The sequence below is a fragment of the Delphinus delphis genome, chromosome 4, assembly GCF_949987515.2.
Source record: "Delphinus delphis chromosome 4, mDelDel1.2, whole genome shotgun sequence".
NCBI lineage: Eukaryota > Metazoa > Chordata > Mammalia > Artiodactyla > Delphinidae > Delphinus > Delphinus delphis.
In genome coordinates this window covers 339,425-356,001 of record NC_082686.1, presented here as the reverse complement: position 1 = coordinate 356,001, position 16,577 = coordinate 339,425, and the positions used below count along the sequence as shown (strand labels likewise).

The 16,577-nt window shown below is 51.5% G+C and overlaps 1 protein-coding gene across 4 annotated transcripts in view; it reads left to right on the top strand.

Annotated features, from left to right (window-relative positions):
• The first annotated feature begins 2,537 nt into the window (after positions 1–2,537).
• PCNT (pericentrin) overlaps positions 2,538–16,577 on the top strand; it is a 96,448-nt gene continuing 82,408 nt past the window's right edge. For 3 of the 4 annotated variants that reach the window (XM_060010184.1, XM_060010185.1, XM_060010183.1), the window contains exons 1-7: positions 2,538–2,692; positions 5,323–5,529; positions 10,688–10,765; positions 12,413–12,614; positions 14,169–14,224; positions 15,139–15,313; positions 15,762–15,898. In XM_060010184.1, the coding sequence (XP_059866167.1) occupies positions 2,636–2,692; positions 5,323–5,529; positions 10,688–10,765; positions 12,413–12,614; positions 14,169–14,224; positions 15,139–15,313; positions 15,762–15,898 (912 nt within the window). In that variant the 5' untranslated portion in view covers positions 2,538–2,635. Of the gene's footprint in view, positions 2,693–3,938; positions 4,036–5,322; positions 5,530–10,687; positions 10,766–12,412; positions 12,615–14,168; positions 14,225–15,138; positions 15,314–15,761; positions 15,899–16,577 lie in introns of those variants that run through there. The other variant, XM_060010187.1, reaches the window with a different exon arrangement.

Genomic DNA, 16,577 nt, shown 5'->3' with positions numbered 1-16,577 from the left:
GCTATGCACAGCCCATACGTAAGGAGTGGGGGGTTGTGTTTCCCTCCTTGAAGGTGAGTATCTACATATCTGGACAGCTGTTTAATTGTTAAAAATAAGTTAAGAGTCAGATCCAACATTTCAGAATATCTAGAATAGCCGTGGAAATGATTCTGGGCTTCCTCGGAACACAGTTTGAAAACCACTGGCCAAAGCAGCGTGGGCAAACACGTGGGCCCCCCACAAAGTTTTAGAGGTACTGCAACATGTAAAGGTTGAGAGATTCAGGCATAGATCTGAGTCTCTGACTGCTCCTGGGAAATCTGACCCTGTGGTCTGCTAGTGTTGCCTGCCTACCCCTGGTCTTAGGAGGCCACCGCCTCGTGTCTGTGAGCCGAGACTGCAAGCATCACTCACCACACAGAGGGCTATGGTCTGACACAGGAGGAGGTTGAACTTCCAGGGCTCCCTGAAGGTTTGTGTAAGTTGCGGCTGCTTCGACTCACACGTTCACACGGGTTGAAAGGTGAGCGTGTGTCAGTAAAGTCGCTACAGCACGTTCGTGGAGGAGCGCAGTTACTGGCACTCAGTCTCAGAGAGCAGACAGGGGGCACACGGCCCGCACACAGACCCTACTGCGCTGAAGGCACAGGAGCGAAGGAAACACGGACCCCGCAGCGTGTTCGCCGGACACCCCTGCACGCTAACCCGCAGCAGCGCTGCTTGATACGCCACCTTTTCTCCGGCTGCCGCTTGCAGCGCTGTCATCCTACCCAGCTCTACCCCGGCCAGATCTGACGCGGGGGCAAGTTTGTGGGTGTTTTCACTTCTCACACAGGGAAACCGAGGCACAGCTGCTTAGGGGTTTCCTGTGTTTCTTCCTGAGTTTGCGACCCCCCCGCCATTTAGGTAACCATCACCAGTTGATGAGAGCATCCCCCCACCCCACCCTCCGCGAGGGAACGCTCACCCAGGCACATTTACGCTACAGTAACAAGAGATGCCAACAACACGCTTCGGATCAGTGTCAGTTAGTCAGAGCTTATCAGCTTCCAATGAGCCTGATAACTGTAGCAGCATTTGATTGTTAATCAAAACCGTGGGCTAGGAATAAAAACCTCGCCTTACTTCCTCATCTGGACAAACAGGCTTAAGTGGAGTCTGAAGCTAAGGAACAAACAATGATTTCATGAGACTCCAATTCCCACACGGACCATGAATTCATAACCCACATCACATTCTTTCTTTTTAAAAAAATTTTTAACAGGCTATCTTTTTGAGCAGTTTTAGCTTCACAGAAATTTGAACCGGAAGTACAGCACGTTCCTTTTTAATAACCATTTACAATATATTTGGATTGATTTACCCAAACGTTTCAAGGCCTTAAAACTTTTCCATGTGAGAAGAGACTTTTTTGCCTTTCACTGAAACAGCTCTCTCCCTCTGGTGATCTAGAACTGCGCACAATTACTGTATCATTTAAAATTGCATCCTTACAGGCCTCTTGGCAAGTGGCCCTATGGAGCCCCTTCCACGCTGGGGTTCCAGGGGTTGTCCTAACAGGAATACACTTGTATTCCGGGTGTGGGTTTGCCTTTCCTGCCCGCAGGGCCTCAGCCTGACCCTCTCTGAGTTTCTCACTGCATGGGGTCCCTGCTAACACTCTTTGACGCAGGGCACTGCTTTATGGCAGCGGTGCCAGAGTGGACCCTTGACTGTGCAAGCTGGGGGCAGACGCCTTAAACCAGAGCCCTCGATATGGCACTGTATCCCCAGTGGGAAGAATCCATGGGTCCAGGAGTGGCAGCACCGCCGGTGGCTTCCTGTCCCTGTAGCTCTGGGCTCCGTGGGTTGGGGATGCCGGCCCCGATTCCCACTGACTAACTCTGGCCACCCCCGGCATTCCGGTTCTGTGGGTCCAGGCGCCAGCGGGACCCAAAGGAGGGACTCCTAGGAACGGAATCAAGTGATTTTGCTGGCTGTCTGCGATCGTGACACGAACAGGGCCACCATCCCGGTCGCCGAAAGGACCCCTGGAGACGAAAGTTTGGGTCCTGCCACCCCCGGGCACAGCCACAACCCGGAGCGATTTTACGGGCAGCCCTGAGCTGGCGCACGCATGCAGTGGGGCCCGGCCTCCTGGGCTGTCCCCGGAGGCTCGCGAAGCTTGACTCAACTGGACACCGGCGCAGACTCCCCCCAGGGCGGCCTCAACCTCGCGGGAACGCGAACCGGCCTCCGCGCCAGTCCCAGCCGGGCCCGACGACCCACGTGCGCGGGGTCCTTCAAACCGACCAACCACAGAGAGCGCCGAGGCTGCCGCGCCCCGCTCAATGGTCCTGCCCGAAGAGGCGGGAGCGTCTATGCGCCAATCGGAGGAACGGACGCAGGGGCGGAGCTCCGCCGGGCCGCGCCTCCTTGAGGGCACCTCCCTGAACGCGCGTGCGCGAGGGCAGGACCGCGGCCCCTGATTGGCCGCGGGCCGGGGGTGCACGCCCCGGGGCGGGGCCTAACGCGGGGCGGGCCCACGTCTGCGTGACAGTTGTCGCGGGGGGAGGGTGAGCCCAAGCAATGGGGAGGGAGTGTAAATAGAGCGAAGGCGGCAGCGCATCGGCCCCTTCACCTCCCGGCGACCTGCGAAGACCCCCGGAGTAAGATGGAAGAAGATGAGCAAGAGCAGCGGCGCAGAAAAGTGGAGGCCGGGAGAGCGAAGGTAAACGGCAGCGCCTCCTCCCCTCGCTGTCCCGGCGTGGGCTCCACAGGGCGGGCTCCGGTGCCTGCCACCGCCCCCTGCCAGGAGCGGACGCGGCCAGGAGGGGACCGCTACCGCCGCACTCTTGCCCTTTCCGCCGACTGGGCTGGAAGCCGCCCCTTGGCCGCCGCCATCTTGAATCCGCCGCCCTCTGCTTGGGCCCGCCCCCGCCGTAGCCACAGCCAATCAGCGGCCGGGGGCGCGCGGCGCTTCGCGGAGAGGTCGGGCGCGGGGTACGCCGGGACTGGCGGGGCTGCGCTTGCGCCGGGCAGGGGCGGGGCCGTGGGAGGCGGGCGTCCCGGCCCCTCCCCTCCCACCGGGACCCCCACCCCCCCAACCCCAGCCCCGACCACCCCCGGGGAACTGCCAGAGGAGCCGGCGAGGCGGCTTCATTGAGAGACAGTGGTGTCCTCCGGACGCGGCGTCCCTGACGGCCGCCCGCTCCCGGAGCCCGAGGTGCGGGGACGGGCGCTGTCACCACACCTGCGCTCTTGTGCACACCTACTGGCACCTGCGCGTCTCCCTGTCCTCGCCCGGATTCCTGGAGGGCTTGGAGGCCGGGACTCCCTGCAGTTGGGCGACACGGGCGCTCCCCCTAGGGCTCAGCTCAGCTTCCATCCGGTTAAAACGACGTGCAGAGATCGTTTTACACGGAATTCTGCAGTTCTTTTTGCTATAGAAGTTCAGAGTGGTGTTCCCGAGGACGGGACTTGTTCACCCTGTGGAATGCCTCCCACCGCCCCACGCCCTGGTGTCGGGGCTCCTGAAACGCCTGTGCCGCCTCCTCGCTGCTTGGGGCCCAGGTGGACAGTCCTGGGCAGGTGAGGGCGGAGGGCCTCTGCCGGGGCCGCCCCCCGCGCCGGGCCTGGGAGCTCCAGACGCCCGGACGGAGCCTCCTGGGAGGTGTCACGTCCCTGCGCTGCGGATGCCCCCGGGAGCTCTGTGCGGTCCCGGAGTGGGCCTTTGTCATCCACGTAGGCATCGTCCGGTACTCACTGTTCTGGGCGTGCTGTGGCCATTGAACCGTTTACCGACCAGAAGCGGGCCCTAGAGACAGTGGAGAAAGCCTGGGCGCATGTGCTGTGCCGCCCTGGCCCACCCCACTCCGGCTGTCGTGGGGAGCCGCTGTGCAGTGCCCGCGACTATTAGGCAGAGCCCTGCGAGGTTGCTGTTTGAGGTCAGACGTGGTCAGACATTGGGAATTTCACATGGATCAGCCAGCAGGGGTGTTCAGTTCCGTGCTAGTTCCTTCCCTTGAGGAAACCACAGGGCCACTGCATTAAAGGGAACACTCAGAACACATGGTGAGTGGTGTGAGGTGGTGACAGGCAGAGGACAGAGCGGCCTCCTTGGGCTTCCTGTGCAGGTCAGACTTCCGACTGGGGTTTGAAGAGTGAGGCTGTAGTGTGTTTTTTCCCCTTTGCATGTGCCTGGCACGTAGGAAGGAGATTGGAAGCGAGCCAGAGTTTAATACTCACCGTTTTCCCTGCGCTCACCATGGTTTGTAAATGTGCCTAAATGTTGCTTGAAGGAGCATTAATGGTGATGAGAAGATTTCACCTTGGGAGAAGAAACAGATGCCTCTTCTTGGGTGACCACAGGCCAGAGACTGGGTCTGTGATGCAGGAAGGGATCTCACAGACGGTTAGATTTGATGGAGTTGGGCACAAAATAAACGAATCTGGGACTGGTTTTGAAGGCAGTGTCTGTTCTTGAGAGACGGTTTCTCTCACTTAAATTGCCTTTTGTGATTTTCCTATGTCCATGAAATTGTGCACTTCTGTTATCATTTATACAAACATTTGTTAGATGCATTTACTTTTATGACCAGAGTTGTCATTTGAAGGACCTTGTCCTCCTGTGAAAAGCTGACGTTAGCTATCCTACCTTTTGAATAAGGTGCTAGTGGGAGATGGTGTGTGAACAGTCTAAACCCTCAGATTTGTGGGACTGAACAGAGCCAGGTGTGCCTTCTGATGGGGACATTCTGCGGAGGTCCCTGGTGCTTTGGTGAGCTGCGTCATGAAAAATAGAACATCTGATTCCAAAAAGGAGGATGTTAGATTGACCTGGCTTAATTAATTTTTTGCTATTTCTGTACCTTGTCTCAGAATCTATGGCAAGGAAGTTTTGGCTAGGCTATGTATTTCCCTGATTGGGGAAAATGGGGCAAAAAGGGAGAATTTAGCTTTTCTAGATAGTTTTAAACCTTAAACATGCCTTGATTAAGCTGTCAGTTTTTTAAATAGATGTACTTTTTAATTTTTGAATTTTTCTGTAAACTGTCAGGGGCTGGGACAGCTATTCTGCCCGTCAGCCTTATTGCTTTCCTTTGTCCGGAGGCATCATTAACAGTCCTTAATGTTAGATTCTTTGGTGTCATTCTGAGCTTTAACTCCCAGTATCGTAGATGTTAATGGAGGTGGTGTTTCTGGGACGGGGCCTGGTTGATGTGAGTCTGGCCAGGCGTGGCCGTGTGGACTGAGCCAGCCCCAGAGCCTCATGTGCCCCACAAGCTTGCTGTCTTTGTGGTTCTGTTACTTTTTCCTCACTTACCTTTGTCTCTACTACCTCTCCACGTTTTTGCGCAGCTTGCTCACTTCCGACAGAGAAAAACAAAAGGTGACTGTGCGCATTCGAAGAAAACGCCGGCGAAGAGGAAGGGCGCGGCTGTCGATGCGCCTGACCAGGAGGAGAGTCCGGTAGCTGCGGCCGAGGCTGCCGGACTCCTGGGAGGCCGGGCCGTTGGCAAGAACGCGTCGTGCAGAGACACCCCTGATGGCGCAGGAGCCCCTCAGGTAGATCTGCTCGGCTCTGTGTTCTCACGTTTTGCTTATCTCCTGGTTATTGCTAGCGTAATTTACTAAAAGTGGTCTTAGGTCTGTTTTTGCCTATCAAAAGTGGGGAAAGGGGGTTTTATTTTATCTTGCAAAAGTGGCGTATATTTTTGTGGTTTCACTTCTAATTAAAGATTTTTCTGCACCCCATGATTTTGAGAAATTTGGGGCGAAATGTTTGAAGGCAGGGGTCAGTATTGGTGCTGTGCGTGGTAGCGGGAGTTTGACAAGTGTGGGTTCCTCGGGTGTGGCTGTGCATCAGCCCCCCTGACAGGTATCTTTGGACACTTAAGCCGTAATATCCCTTCACCTGCTGTCAAATCCACCTACTTGTTGGTCTTTGTCCTTTCCCTCCTTTCTGAATGTGGGGTGAGGAGGGCAGGGCTGAAGGTGTCACAGAAATGGTGTCTTGTCTGTTGCTTGAGGCCCTGTGAGCTGCAGGGGCGGGTGTGGACCTGGGTGTTGAGGGTGCATGGCCTCCCTGGGCCTCCTGGTTGCCTGCATGCGGGTCTCCTTGGGGCCTCCTCTCGTGTGTGCACTTGAACTGGGGGTACCCCTAACTTGTGTGCAGCAGGGCCGGGGCAGCTGTTTGCTAGAATGAGCTGAAAACTGGTGGTTGAGGGCAGAATTTGACTCCAAGTCATGCTGTGTCTGGACGGCCTTATTGCAAAAAAAGGAATGATTGCTAGCATATAAAGTTTATGATATTCTGCCTACAAACGTATTATAGAATGTTGCTTCTTTGGAAAAATTGGAAGACCTCGCCGTGGCGTTCCGACTTTGCCCGGGGAGCAGCTGCCCAGAACTCTGGTGCCTGAGTCTTTGGACCAGCCTGTGCCCACCTCACTCTGCTTCCACTCCCTGTGGTCTGAGGGACCTGAGGCTGGATGTTAGTTTCGGTTCGTGTTCGTGCTCTTGTTGCTTCTCTGGGGTCGAGCTGCGGGTCACAGCTGAGTCCACGGAAGCCACGTTGAGAGCGCTGAGCCCTGACCCTCAGTGGCTTTGCTCTGTATGCTTCCTGCTTAGGCTCTTTGAGGAGAAAGCCTCGCAATGTAAATCATCATTTATTAATTTCATATTTTTATTTTCAAATCAGACAAGTCTTTTTTATTTTAAGTTAAAGGTTTTGTGGTTTTTAGCTTTTCATTTTAAAATGTCAGACCCACAAAAAAAATTGCAAAAAATAACACAGAGTTCCTGGAGATCCCTCACCTAGCTTCCTGAAATATTGACACCTATGTAATCATAGTATAAATCACATCAGTTTTAGTTAACATTGAAACAATACTGTGAGCTGATTGATAGAGCTTATTCTACTTTTTCCGATTTTTCTGGTCCAGGATTCTGTATTGCATTTCAGTGCCTTGTCACCTTAGTCTCCTCCAGTCTGGTCAGTTTCTCAGTCTTCCTTTGTGTTTTATAAGTTTGACACTTGTGGCGTCCTAGCTAGTTACGTTGTAGGATCCCTGTCAGTTTGGGTTTGTTTGATGTTTCCTTCCGATTGAAGTCAGGTTGTGCATTTTGGCAGGAACACGGTGGAAGTGATGATGATGTCTGCTGAGTGCATCCTGAGAAGAAGCACAGGTGGTGTGGTGGTAGCTATGTCTCACTACTGGGGGGCCTGCCAGATTTCTGCTGACAGAGAAGTTTTTGTTTTCCCCTTTGTAGTTAATAAGTATATTATGAGGAGGTACTTAGAGACCCTGTAAATACTCCATTTCTCATGGTACTTTCCATTAGTTTTAGCTTCTATTGAAGATTCTTGCCTGCAGTAATTACTGTGATGGTGTTGGCCAAATGATGACTTTGTTTCCATCATTCCATCTACATATATTAATTGGCGTTTTACTCTAAGGAGGAACTGTTGCTTCTCCGCAATTTATTTATTCAATTATTTATATCAGTATGGACTCCTAGATACTTATTTTATTATGGGTTTTAATCCATCATATCCATGTTTATTTTGTTGCTGAAATACATACATTTGGCCACTGGGAGTGCCTTTGAATTGGCATGTGACCTTTTAACATGCCCTCATCATTTTCTGGCGCCTTAATTCCTGGCACCAAGATTTTCTAGGCTTATTTTGCCCTTTGCTGCTGCAGCCCCAAACCAGCCATTTCTTCAAGGAGCCCTGGTTCCTTTCGGTGGAGAATGGCTTTAGAATCCAGGATCTGGGCGCTAGGTGTGCTTACTGCTTGCGGGGTATGGCTGCTTCTAGGCTGTTTCAATAGACAGAGCCAGAAAGTGTAAATGTGCGCATATACACGCACATCTGTGTCTATCTGTCTATTTGCATGTATAATCAAAACCATGCGTTCACACCAATATCTTCCGTTCCAGTCCAACAGCACAGAATTTAGTCTAGCTTTTCCCCTCTCCTTATTTTTAGCTCCTTTTTCCCATAGTGAGAAATTGGGGAAAAGGCTTATCTACAGTATCTTTACTTACTTGCTCAATCTTAAAATACACACAAATTAATTTCAGAATTGCTACTTCTCATGCCAGTAAACACAGATTTACTAACTACAGAATGTTTGTTTACACAGCCATCCGCCACTTCTCGAAAGCTCGCTTTACACCACTTCACTTTTACAAAAGATCTACATTAGTACCTGTTTTTACTAACAGAAAGAAATTCAAGGAGGATTTTCAGTTTTATGAAGAAATCTAATTGCTTCTTTACCTTTATGCCATCTTGGTTTATGAAAGCTTTCATAGGAATGCTCTATTTTTGGTAGTGGGGGAAACCTGTAGTTGTTTTTGTCTTTATTTTTCCAAAGTTTATTGTTTAGCATTCCCAGGTTATTTGTTAGATATATGTACTTTGAATATTTTTCCTAGTCTTGCTTACCTTGCTTAAGTTGCTTTCTTAATGGTGTCTTGTGATAAGCCAATATTCTTAACTTTGATGTTGAATTTATCATTTTTTCCTATGGTTAGTGACTTCTGTGTCCTGTCCAAACGGTCTCCCCTAGTCCTGAGGTTGTGAAGATAATCCCCAGTGTCTTCTTGAGGCTTGATGGCCTGGTTTCTATGTTTAAGTCTGTGATCCATCTCAAGTTACTTTCTGTGTATGGAGCACTGTGACTTTTAGAAGAATGGTTTAGTTTTGCTGGTTTTGAGTGTTTTATAAATAAAATAATCCGGTATGCATGTCCTGAGTCTGGGTCTTCTTATCCAGCATCCTTTAGGAGTTAAAGGCTATAGTTCTTTCATTTTCGTTGTTGTATAGTATTTTGCTGTATGGATGTACCTTGGTTTTTCTGTTCCGCTGTTGATTGGCATTTGCTATGAACATTCTCATACAAGTCTCTTGGTGTCTGTGTGAACACGTTTCTATGGGGCCGTAATTAGGTATTTAATGTCTGAGTCAGTATTTAGGTATACGTTCAACTTGTGTATGTTGAGCTGTGTTTTAAAACAGTTGTTCAGTTTATATTTTCAGTGGTGGCATATGAGTGTTTTCCTTGTTCTATAACATCTGTGATTGGTGTTAACATTTGTTTTCTATTTTAACAGTTTTGGTGGGTGTGGAGTGGAGTGTATTTTAGCGGAGTGCAAGCTTAGTCAAACATTCCAAAAAAATCAGTGTGATTCACTTAAGAGACTAAAGGAGAAAAGTCATATGGTCTTCTCAGTTGATTTAGAAAAAGTGTGTTCTGCGAGAGAATGACCTGTAATTTTCCTCTCTTGTCAGGTTTTTGTGTTGAGGTTATGTTGGCCTCATGTGACGAGCTGAGAGGGTCCTTTGCTCTGTGGATGAGCTGGTGTAAGATGGTGGAGCTGTTGGGGACTGAAGCTTTCTTTGTGGAAAGACCTTTAATTGCAGAGTCAACTTACTGAACAGTTACCAGACTATTCAGTTGTGCTTTTTCTCAGAATGTGTCCTTCTAATCTTCCAGTTTGGGGTATGAAGTTATTCGTAGGAATACTCTTCTGTGGCGTCAGTGTTGACGACCCTTTTCAGTTTTGTTTGTCCTTAGATATGTTTTTTGTCTGTTTGTTTTGGCCACACCCTGCAGCATGCGGAGTCTAGTTCCCCAGCCAGGGATGGAATCCGCACCCCCTGCAGTGGAAGCTCGGAGTCCTAACCACTGGACCATCAGGGAAGTCCCTGAATTGTCAGTTGAAAGCAGGCTACTGAGATGGCCTCTCCAGTCACTTAGAAAACTGGAGGGTGGATGAGTTCACTGTTCCTCGTCCTTCTGGGTGGTTCCCTCATTCTTCTGTTTCCTCATTATTTAAGGTGGTGTTGGCATGGTTGGGAATAATCGAGTGTGACAGAACAATCCTTAGGATGATGAAATAGCATCATGATATGGGAGAAGCAAGGTTGCTCAGATCCGTTTTGTGTCTTAGATAAATGCAGGGGTCTGGCAGTAATTGCAAGGTAAAATGTTTTACTCTAGGAAAAAAAAAAGTAAATTTTCTCATTGTTCTTTGGAAGACCTGTAAGAAGGAATAAAATTATGCCAGTCCTCTCAAGCAGTTATAACTGACCAGAAAAGAAACTTGATAAGTGCAGTTAGGTCCAGCAGACGCTAACGCTCACCCTGACAGCGGCACAGTGATGTGTTCGGGGCTGGAGGTGCAGGTGAACATGGGGGTGGAAGCTGCCCGGGAGTCGCCAAGTCGTGCGCACTGAGCCTTCCTGCAGATAAAAGCCCCAATTCTTGTAAACTTATGGTTCAAAACTATTGGGAGAAAATTCATTGGAAAGCTTTAAACTCAATTTTGAGGTGATTTACAAAAAGAAACTAAAAATACTATTCTGCGAATTATTAAGGAAAAGATTTATCTAAAGGAAAATCTTTAAGATGAAATATTTGAATTTATATAAAATTAAGAGCTTAGAAAATATGTGTTGAGCAACTAAAGTTTAGTGATTTGTGTTAAGTACGCGGTGAAATAAAGAAGCAGAATTCGTTAAAAATAGGGCAGCGACATCATTAGGGAAGCAAGTTACATAAAAAATGTTTAGAGCGTGAGATTTGTGTAGGAGGAGAGTACTGCAGATGGAACTGGCGGGCCTGGAGGCGGGCAGGGCCGGCGGGGGGGCGGCAGCGGCGGGCTACCCCTGGAGCCGCTGTGGATGCTCCTGGCCCTTCCCCTCCAGCTGCAGGAGCCCGGTGGAGCGGGGACGCCGCAGAAGCTGGAAGACGACAGTCCGGAGCAGCCTAGGGTGATGACGAAGGTATGCCTCTCCTGGGTTCTCGGTTAAGGTGTGTCCCGGTTGGGGACGCCTCCCTTGCGTGCGTGGGGGCCGGAGCCAACTGAGGAAGCTGGGGGCGGTCTTCCTGTGACCTTTGATCTTGGTGGTGGGCGTGGAAGGGAGAGTCGCCCTTCCTTCACTGAGGGTCCTGTGGGGTCAGCGTGCCTCCTGGACCTGGCCCTCGATGCCCATGCCCATGTGGGCAGCCCTGCACGCGAGACACACTGGGGGACGGGCTTGCCGGCTGGGCGCTGGTCTTACCATCCCAGTTCGTACCACAGTGCTTGGTGTGACTTCCATGAGTGTTGAATTGATTACTTTTCTTTAATCCATTCATTTTTTTCGCAGTATGCGGGCCTCTCACTGCTGTGGCCCCTCCCGTTGCGGAGCACAGGCTCCAGACGCGCAGGCTCAGTGGCCACGGCTCACGGGCCCAGCCGCTGCGCGGCATGTGGGATCTTCCCGGACCGGGGCACGAACTCGTGTCCCCTGCATCGGCAGGCGGACTGTCAACCACTGTGCCACCAGGGAAGCCCGCAAGTTTGGTTTTTAGTCTGCATTATTGCAGGAGAAATGTAGCTCAGAGGAGGGCCTGGCAGGGCCTGGAGAAATGGTCTCTAGTGGGGTCCGTAAAACCCAGCCTTAAATACACATTTCATACTTGTTTTAAACTGCGACTTGTAGCATCTTTGTGGAAAAGTACACAAAACTTAGATATAGCCCAACAGATGAGTACACCGTGAACAGCACGTGGTCTCTACAATTCAGGGGCAGGGCGGTGCTGGACCCTGCTCCCTGCTGCCCACCCTGAAGCGAGCACCCTCCTGGCTTCTGTGCCGATTCTGACGTAGAGCTTTGTGTGAATGGATCAGACGTGGTTCTGGTCCTCTCTCTCCTTTACCTTCAGCATCTTTGCATCCTTCTATTTGAGATGTGTGCCTGGTGAGCAGCATAGGGTTGATTTTTAACTGACTCACAGTTACTGGGCAGTGATTCCCTTATATCTAATGTAATCGCTGATGCGCTTGTACTTACATCAGACGTTTGATTGGGCTTTCTATTTGTCCTGCCTGTTTTGTTTCTTTCTTTTCTCCTTTTTGCCTTCTTTGGATTATTTTTTATCAGGGGATTAAAAAAAAATTCTGCCTTTGTTCATTTTGAAGTAATAATATACAGTTTCTATTCTTTTAATGGTGAGGTTATTAAATACAACATATATACTTATCTAAGTCTAAATTTAATCAACAGCTTCACCTTCCTCTTGCATAGTAGTTACTGAAACTCCATTTATACTTCCCTCAACCTCCGTTTTGGTCACAGTCTTTTTCTTAAGTGTAAAGCGCTCATAAATTTTACCATCTTAACCATTTTAGGTGCACAGTTCATTGGTGTTTTCATGTACATTCACACTGTTTTGCAACCGTCAGCACCATCCGTCTCCAGAACTCTTCTCATCTTGTCAACCTGAAACCCTGTCTGCTAAGCGACGTCCCCCAGGCCCTGGCAGCCGCCATTCTACCTTCTGTCTCTGTGACTTGGCGATCCTACATGCTTCACGGCAGTGGGGCAGTGCAATCGTGTAGTTGTCTCTTGGGCCTGGCTTATCTCACCGCACTTGGTGTCCTCCAGGAGCTGGAGCTGGAAGTGCTGCGCCTGAGCCTGAGCGACATGCACACGGCGCGGCTGGAGCTGACGCAGGCGCACCTGCAGCGCGAGAAGGAGGCGGCGCTGGCCGAGCTGCGTGCCGAGCTCGCCGGGCGGCACGCGCAGGAGCGGGCCCTGCTGCAGAGCCGTGCGTGCAGGGAGCTGGAGCTGGTCCGGGAGGAGGCAGGTACGCTCGGCGCCCGGCCCGCGGGTGTCGTCGGAGGCGCCTGGCTTCTGAGCTGTGCTTGGGACTCTGTGTGCGACCAGGCCTCGTGGAGCCCGCCCCCGCCCCCGTCCCCCCCTGCGCCCTGTGCCAGGTGGCGGCTCAGGTGCCTCTCAATCTGGCGATGTGCTGGCCTCAAGGTGAACTTATATGATTTCATTTTAATGTTTCTTGGTATATCTTTTGTTAGTACTTTTTTTTTTCTTTGTGGTGCGCGGGCCTCTCAGTGTTGTGGCCTCTCCCGCTGCGGAGCACAGGCTCTGGCCGCGCGGGCTCAGTGGCCATGGCTCACGGGCCCAGCCGCTCCGCGGCATGTGGGATCTTCCCGGACTGGGGCACGAACCCCCGTCCCCTGCATCGGCAGGCGGACTCTCAACCACTGCGCCACCAGGGAAGCCCTGTTAGTACTTTTTGTAAAAATCATACGTAGTAGTTTTATTGAGCTGTAATTCATGTACCACATGATTCACCCACTTAAAGTGTTTAAAGGCAGCACTTTGGAGGCTTTTCGTGTTTTCATGCTTAGAACGTTCTTCCCCCGGAGAAGAAACCCTGGCCCGTTTCCCTGTGATCTGCCCCGGTTGCAGAGTCTGCCTCTCCTGGGGGCCCACCCACCTGGAGGAGCAGCCTTGTCGGTCCTTTGATGCCTTGCCTGTTTCTTCACCTAGATTCAGGCAAACACAAGGAGATAGTTCCACGTCCTCCCCTGCTTTTGTTAAATTTTAAAAATACGAAATATGCCTTCCTTAGTTAGGCCTGTTCGATGCTGTTTCCTCCATGTGCACCCCTGGGAACGGTCCCCCGAGAGGCCCACCCTGCCGTCGGGTCCCTGAAGCTCTGCTGCAGGTGGGGCCCCTGTGGACCCGGCGGGACCTGCCCTCGGAGGCTGGCTTCTGGGCCTTTGCGTGATTTCTGGAGTTGTCCAGGCCGCCTTCCCCGCGCCCAGGGCTTGCTTGCTGTCGCCTGGTGCTATTCCTCCCCAGCCCCACGCTTGGCCGCGCCCGCTAGTCCAGCCTCCTCTGCCTAGCACCTCCTTTCTTGTGCTTCTTCTCTCAGGCGGGGAGCTGTTGGGACCTAGAACGTCTTTACCTCTCTCCATTTACTTGTGGTCCAGCACCCAGCCTGGAAGCTGGCTCAGTGGGATCCTGGACTACGGGGCCCTGGGTGCACAGTGGCCTAGTGTGGAGTGGACGGGCCGAGGTCCCCGTAAGCAGAAGGATGATGCAGGCTCAGCGCTCAGTGATCTGTGCAGCCCCAGAGTTGGCCTCGCCCGGTCCTCCTGGACTGTCGCTCTGGCTGGACGTCACCCGTCCTTTGTCAGGCATGAGTGTGATTTGCTAATTAACCCAGACATCATCACCTGCTTGTTTCTCACAGATGTGTTCTGTCCTGTTAATGTCGGCAAGTGTTCGGTGGAGCGGCCAGAGGTGCCGGGAGCCTTCTCGTTTCCTGGGGGATCAGATTGTGGAAAAGTCTGAGCTGCGGTGATCTGAGCGACTTTTTATGTTTCTCTTGCAGCTGACCTGAAGGAGAAGCTACAATCAGAAATGGAGAAAAATGCCCAGATGATAGAGGTACACAGGATAAGAAAATTCATTCCGTGTACGCGGTATTTCCCTCATCCCCACCCGGGACCCCTCCCCTTGATTCTGACAAAATGCAGTCAGAGCTGGAGTCGCGGGGGTGAAGCATGGTGCGCTGCTTTCTCTGCACAATGTGAATTCATCACAGCAGCTGGTTGTGGGCTTTTGTGTTGCCTGGTGTGATGCGAGTCTCTTTCCTCCCATCTGGTTCTGAGCAGCCCTGTGGCGCGGCCCTGGCTGTGCTTGGGACACAGACCTTGGTCCTCACGGATGGGAGATGTGGACGCCACAGAGGTGGTGATCAAGTGACGTGTACGGGCCTCGGGGAACCACGGGGGGTGGGGGGTGGGACGAGCGTGACTCTTGCCACCCATCCCTTTCTCAAGGCTACGCTTGTAGAAGGGCCGTTGGCGCTGGTGATGGCCGAGGAAGTGTGTAGTGTTAGGGGATGTGTGACGTCAGACCGAGGGGAGCCGTGTGCCCTGGCCACTCTGGACAGGTGGTGGGTGGAGGATGGCCTTGTGCCCCAGCCCCTGCCCTCTGAGCTGGACAGAGGGGACTCGTTTCTTAGGGCGCCTGGGACAGCGCCTGACCCCGTCAGAGCTCGACGGTGTCGCTGTAGTGCCCGGGTCTTGCGTGGGGGAACGGATGCCTGTCTTGCCGGCCGAATTCCTGTGCTTTTGCTCAGCGACCAGTTCTGTTTCTGGCAGGTGGTCCTGGTTCTCGTGTCCTGGGCTGTTTGCCTGCAGGTGCTGCTGTTCCTGTGTGACTGGACGTCCCGAGCTGTGTCCTGTACTCGCAGTCTGGTCTGGGCGGGGGTGACGGTTTTCGAATGTGCAGTTGAAATTTTTTTACCGCAGTAATAAACTGTTGGCCATCATCTACTTTCTCCTTATTTAAATTAGACCCTGAAGCAAGACTGGGAATCCGAGAGAGACTTGAGCTTAGAAAACCTACGCCGAGAATTATCGGAAAGGCATCGGTCAGAACTGGAGAATTTACAAAACCAGTTTAAGAAAGAATTGGCAGAACAGAAGGCTGAGTTGGAGAAGGTTTTTCAAGACAAAAATCAGGCTGAATGTGAGTCTCTCATTAAAATGAGCAAGTTTGGAAGGGGACTGAGTTTTCGTGTGTCGTCCCAGAAACAGTGCCGTGTGATTGGCTGGCAGGAGAGTCAGCCGTGGGGTCCCTCCTCGTTGGTCACAGGCATCTCAGGTTCCCTAAACCTTCCGAAACCTTCATTTCAGAGAAATCTTTTGCAGACAAACAAAATCTTTTGTTCTTCTACTAAATTGCTCCTGAAAAAGTAGTTTGTGATTGTTCTCTTTCTGTTACACGGTGGGGCCCAGCGGTCAGTAGATGCTGTCTGCTGGCCTGTGGCTTCCCTTCCCTTCCTCCCCGAAGAGAGCAGGGTCCTGAGAACGGGGTCTGGAAGAGTCTGGGGGGCCCGCTGTGCCTGCAGCCGCCCCTGCCGAGGAGGAGGACGCTGTGCCGTCACAAGCTGAGTGAGGCCCGTGCCCCCCTCCAGTTTCCCTTCAGACTCAGGAGGCTCAGCATGAGGCGGCCCTGAGCAAGTTACGCGCGGACCTGCAGTTGGAACACTGCCAGTACGTGGAAGACCTGGAGCTGAAATTCAGAGAAAAGGAAAAGGAAAAGCAGCTTGAGGTAGAGGCCTTGTACGAGGGGGCTGGGGGAGATCTCGGACTGGGGTCCTTTCACGCTCTGTTGTTGCCTAAAGCTTAAGCCCTAATATGTGTATGTTTGTGTTTATTTCTAAATCGAGGTATAGTTCATTTACAATATTATGTACGTTTTAGATGGACAACATAGTGATTCACAATTTTTAAAGATTGTACTTCATTATAAAACATTGGCTGTATTCCCTGTGCCGTACAGTGTATTCTTGTAGCTTATTTTATACACAGTAGTTTGTACCTGTTAATTTCCTACCCCTAACTCGCCTCTCTCCCCATCCGTCTCCCCAGTGGTAACCACTAGTTTGTTCTTTATGACTGTGACTTTTTCTGTTTTGTGTACACGTTCATTTGTTCTGTTGTTCAGAGTCCACATATAAGTGATATCATACGGTATTTGTCTTTCTCTGACTTACTTCACTTAGTGTGACAGTCTCCAGGCCTACCCATGCTGCTGCAGATGGCAGCAGTCCTCTTCTGTGGCTGAGTCGTGCTCCATTGTACATATGCACCGTGTCTTCTTTATCCGTTCGTCTGTCGGCGGATGCTTAGCTTGCTTCCTGTCTTGGCAGTTGTAATAGTGCTGCTATGAGCATTGGCTGCATGTATCTTTGCGAATTAGTGTTTTCACTTTTTCAGATATATACCCA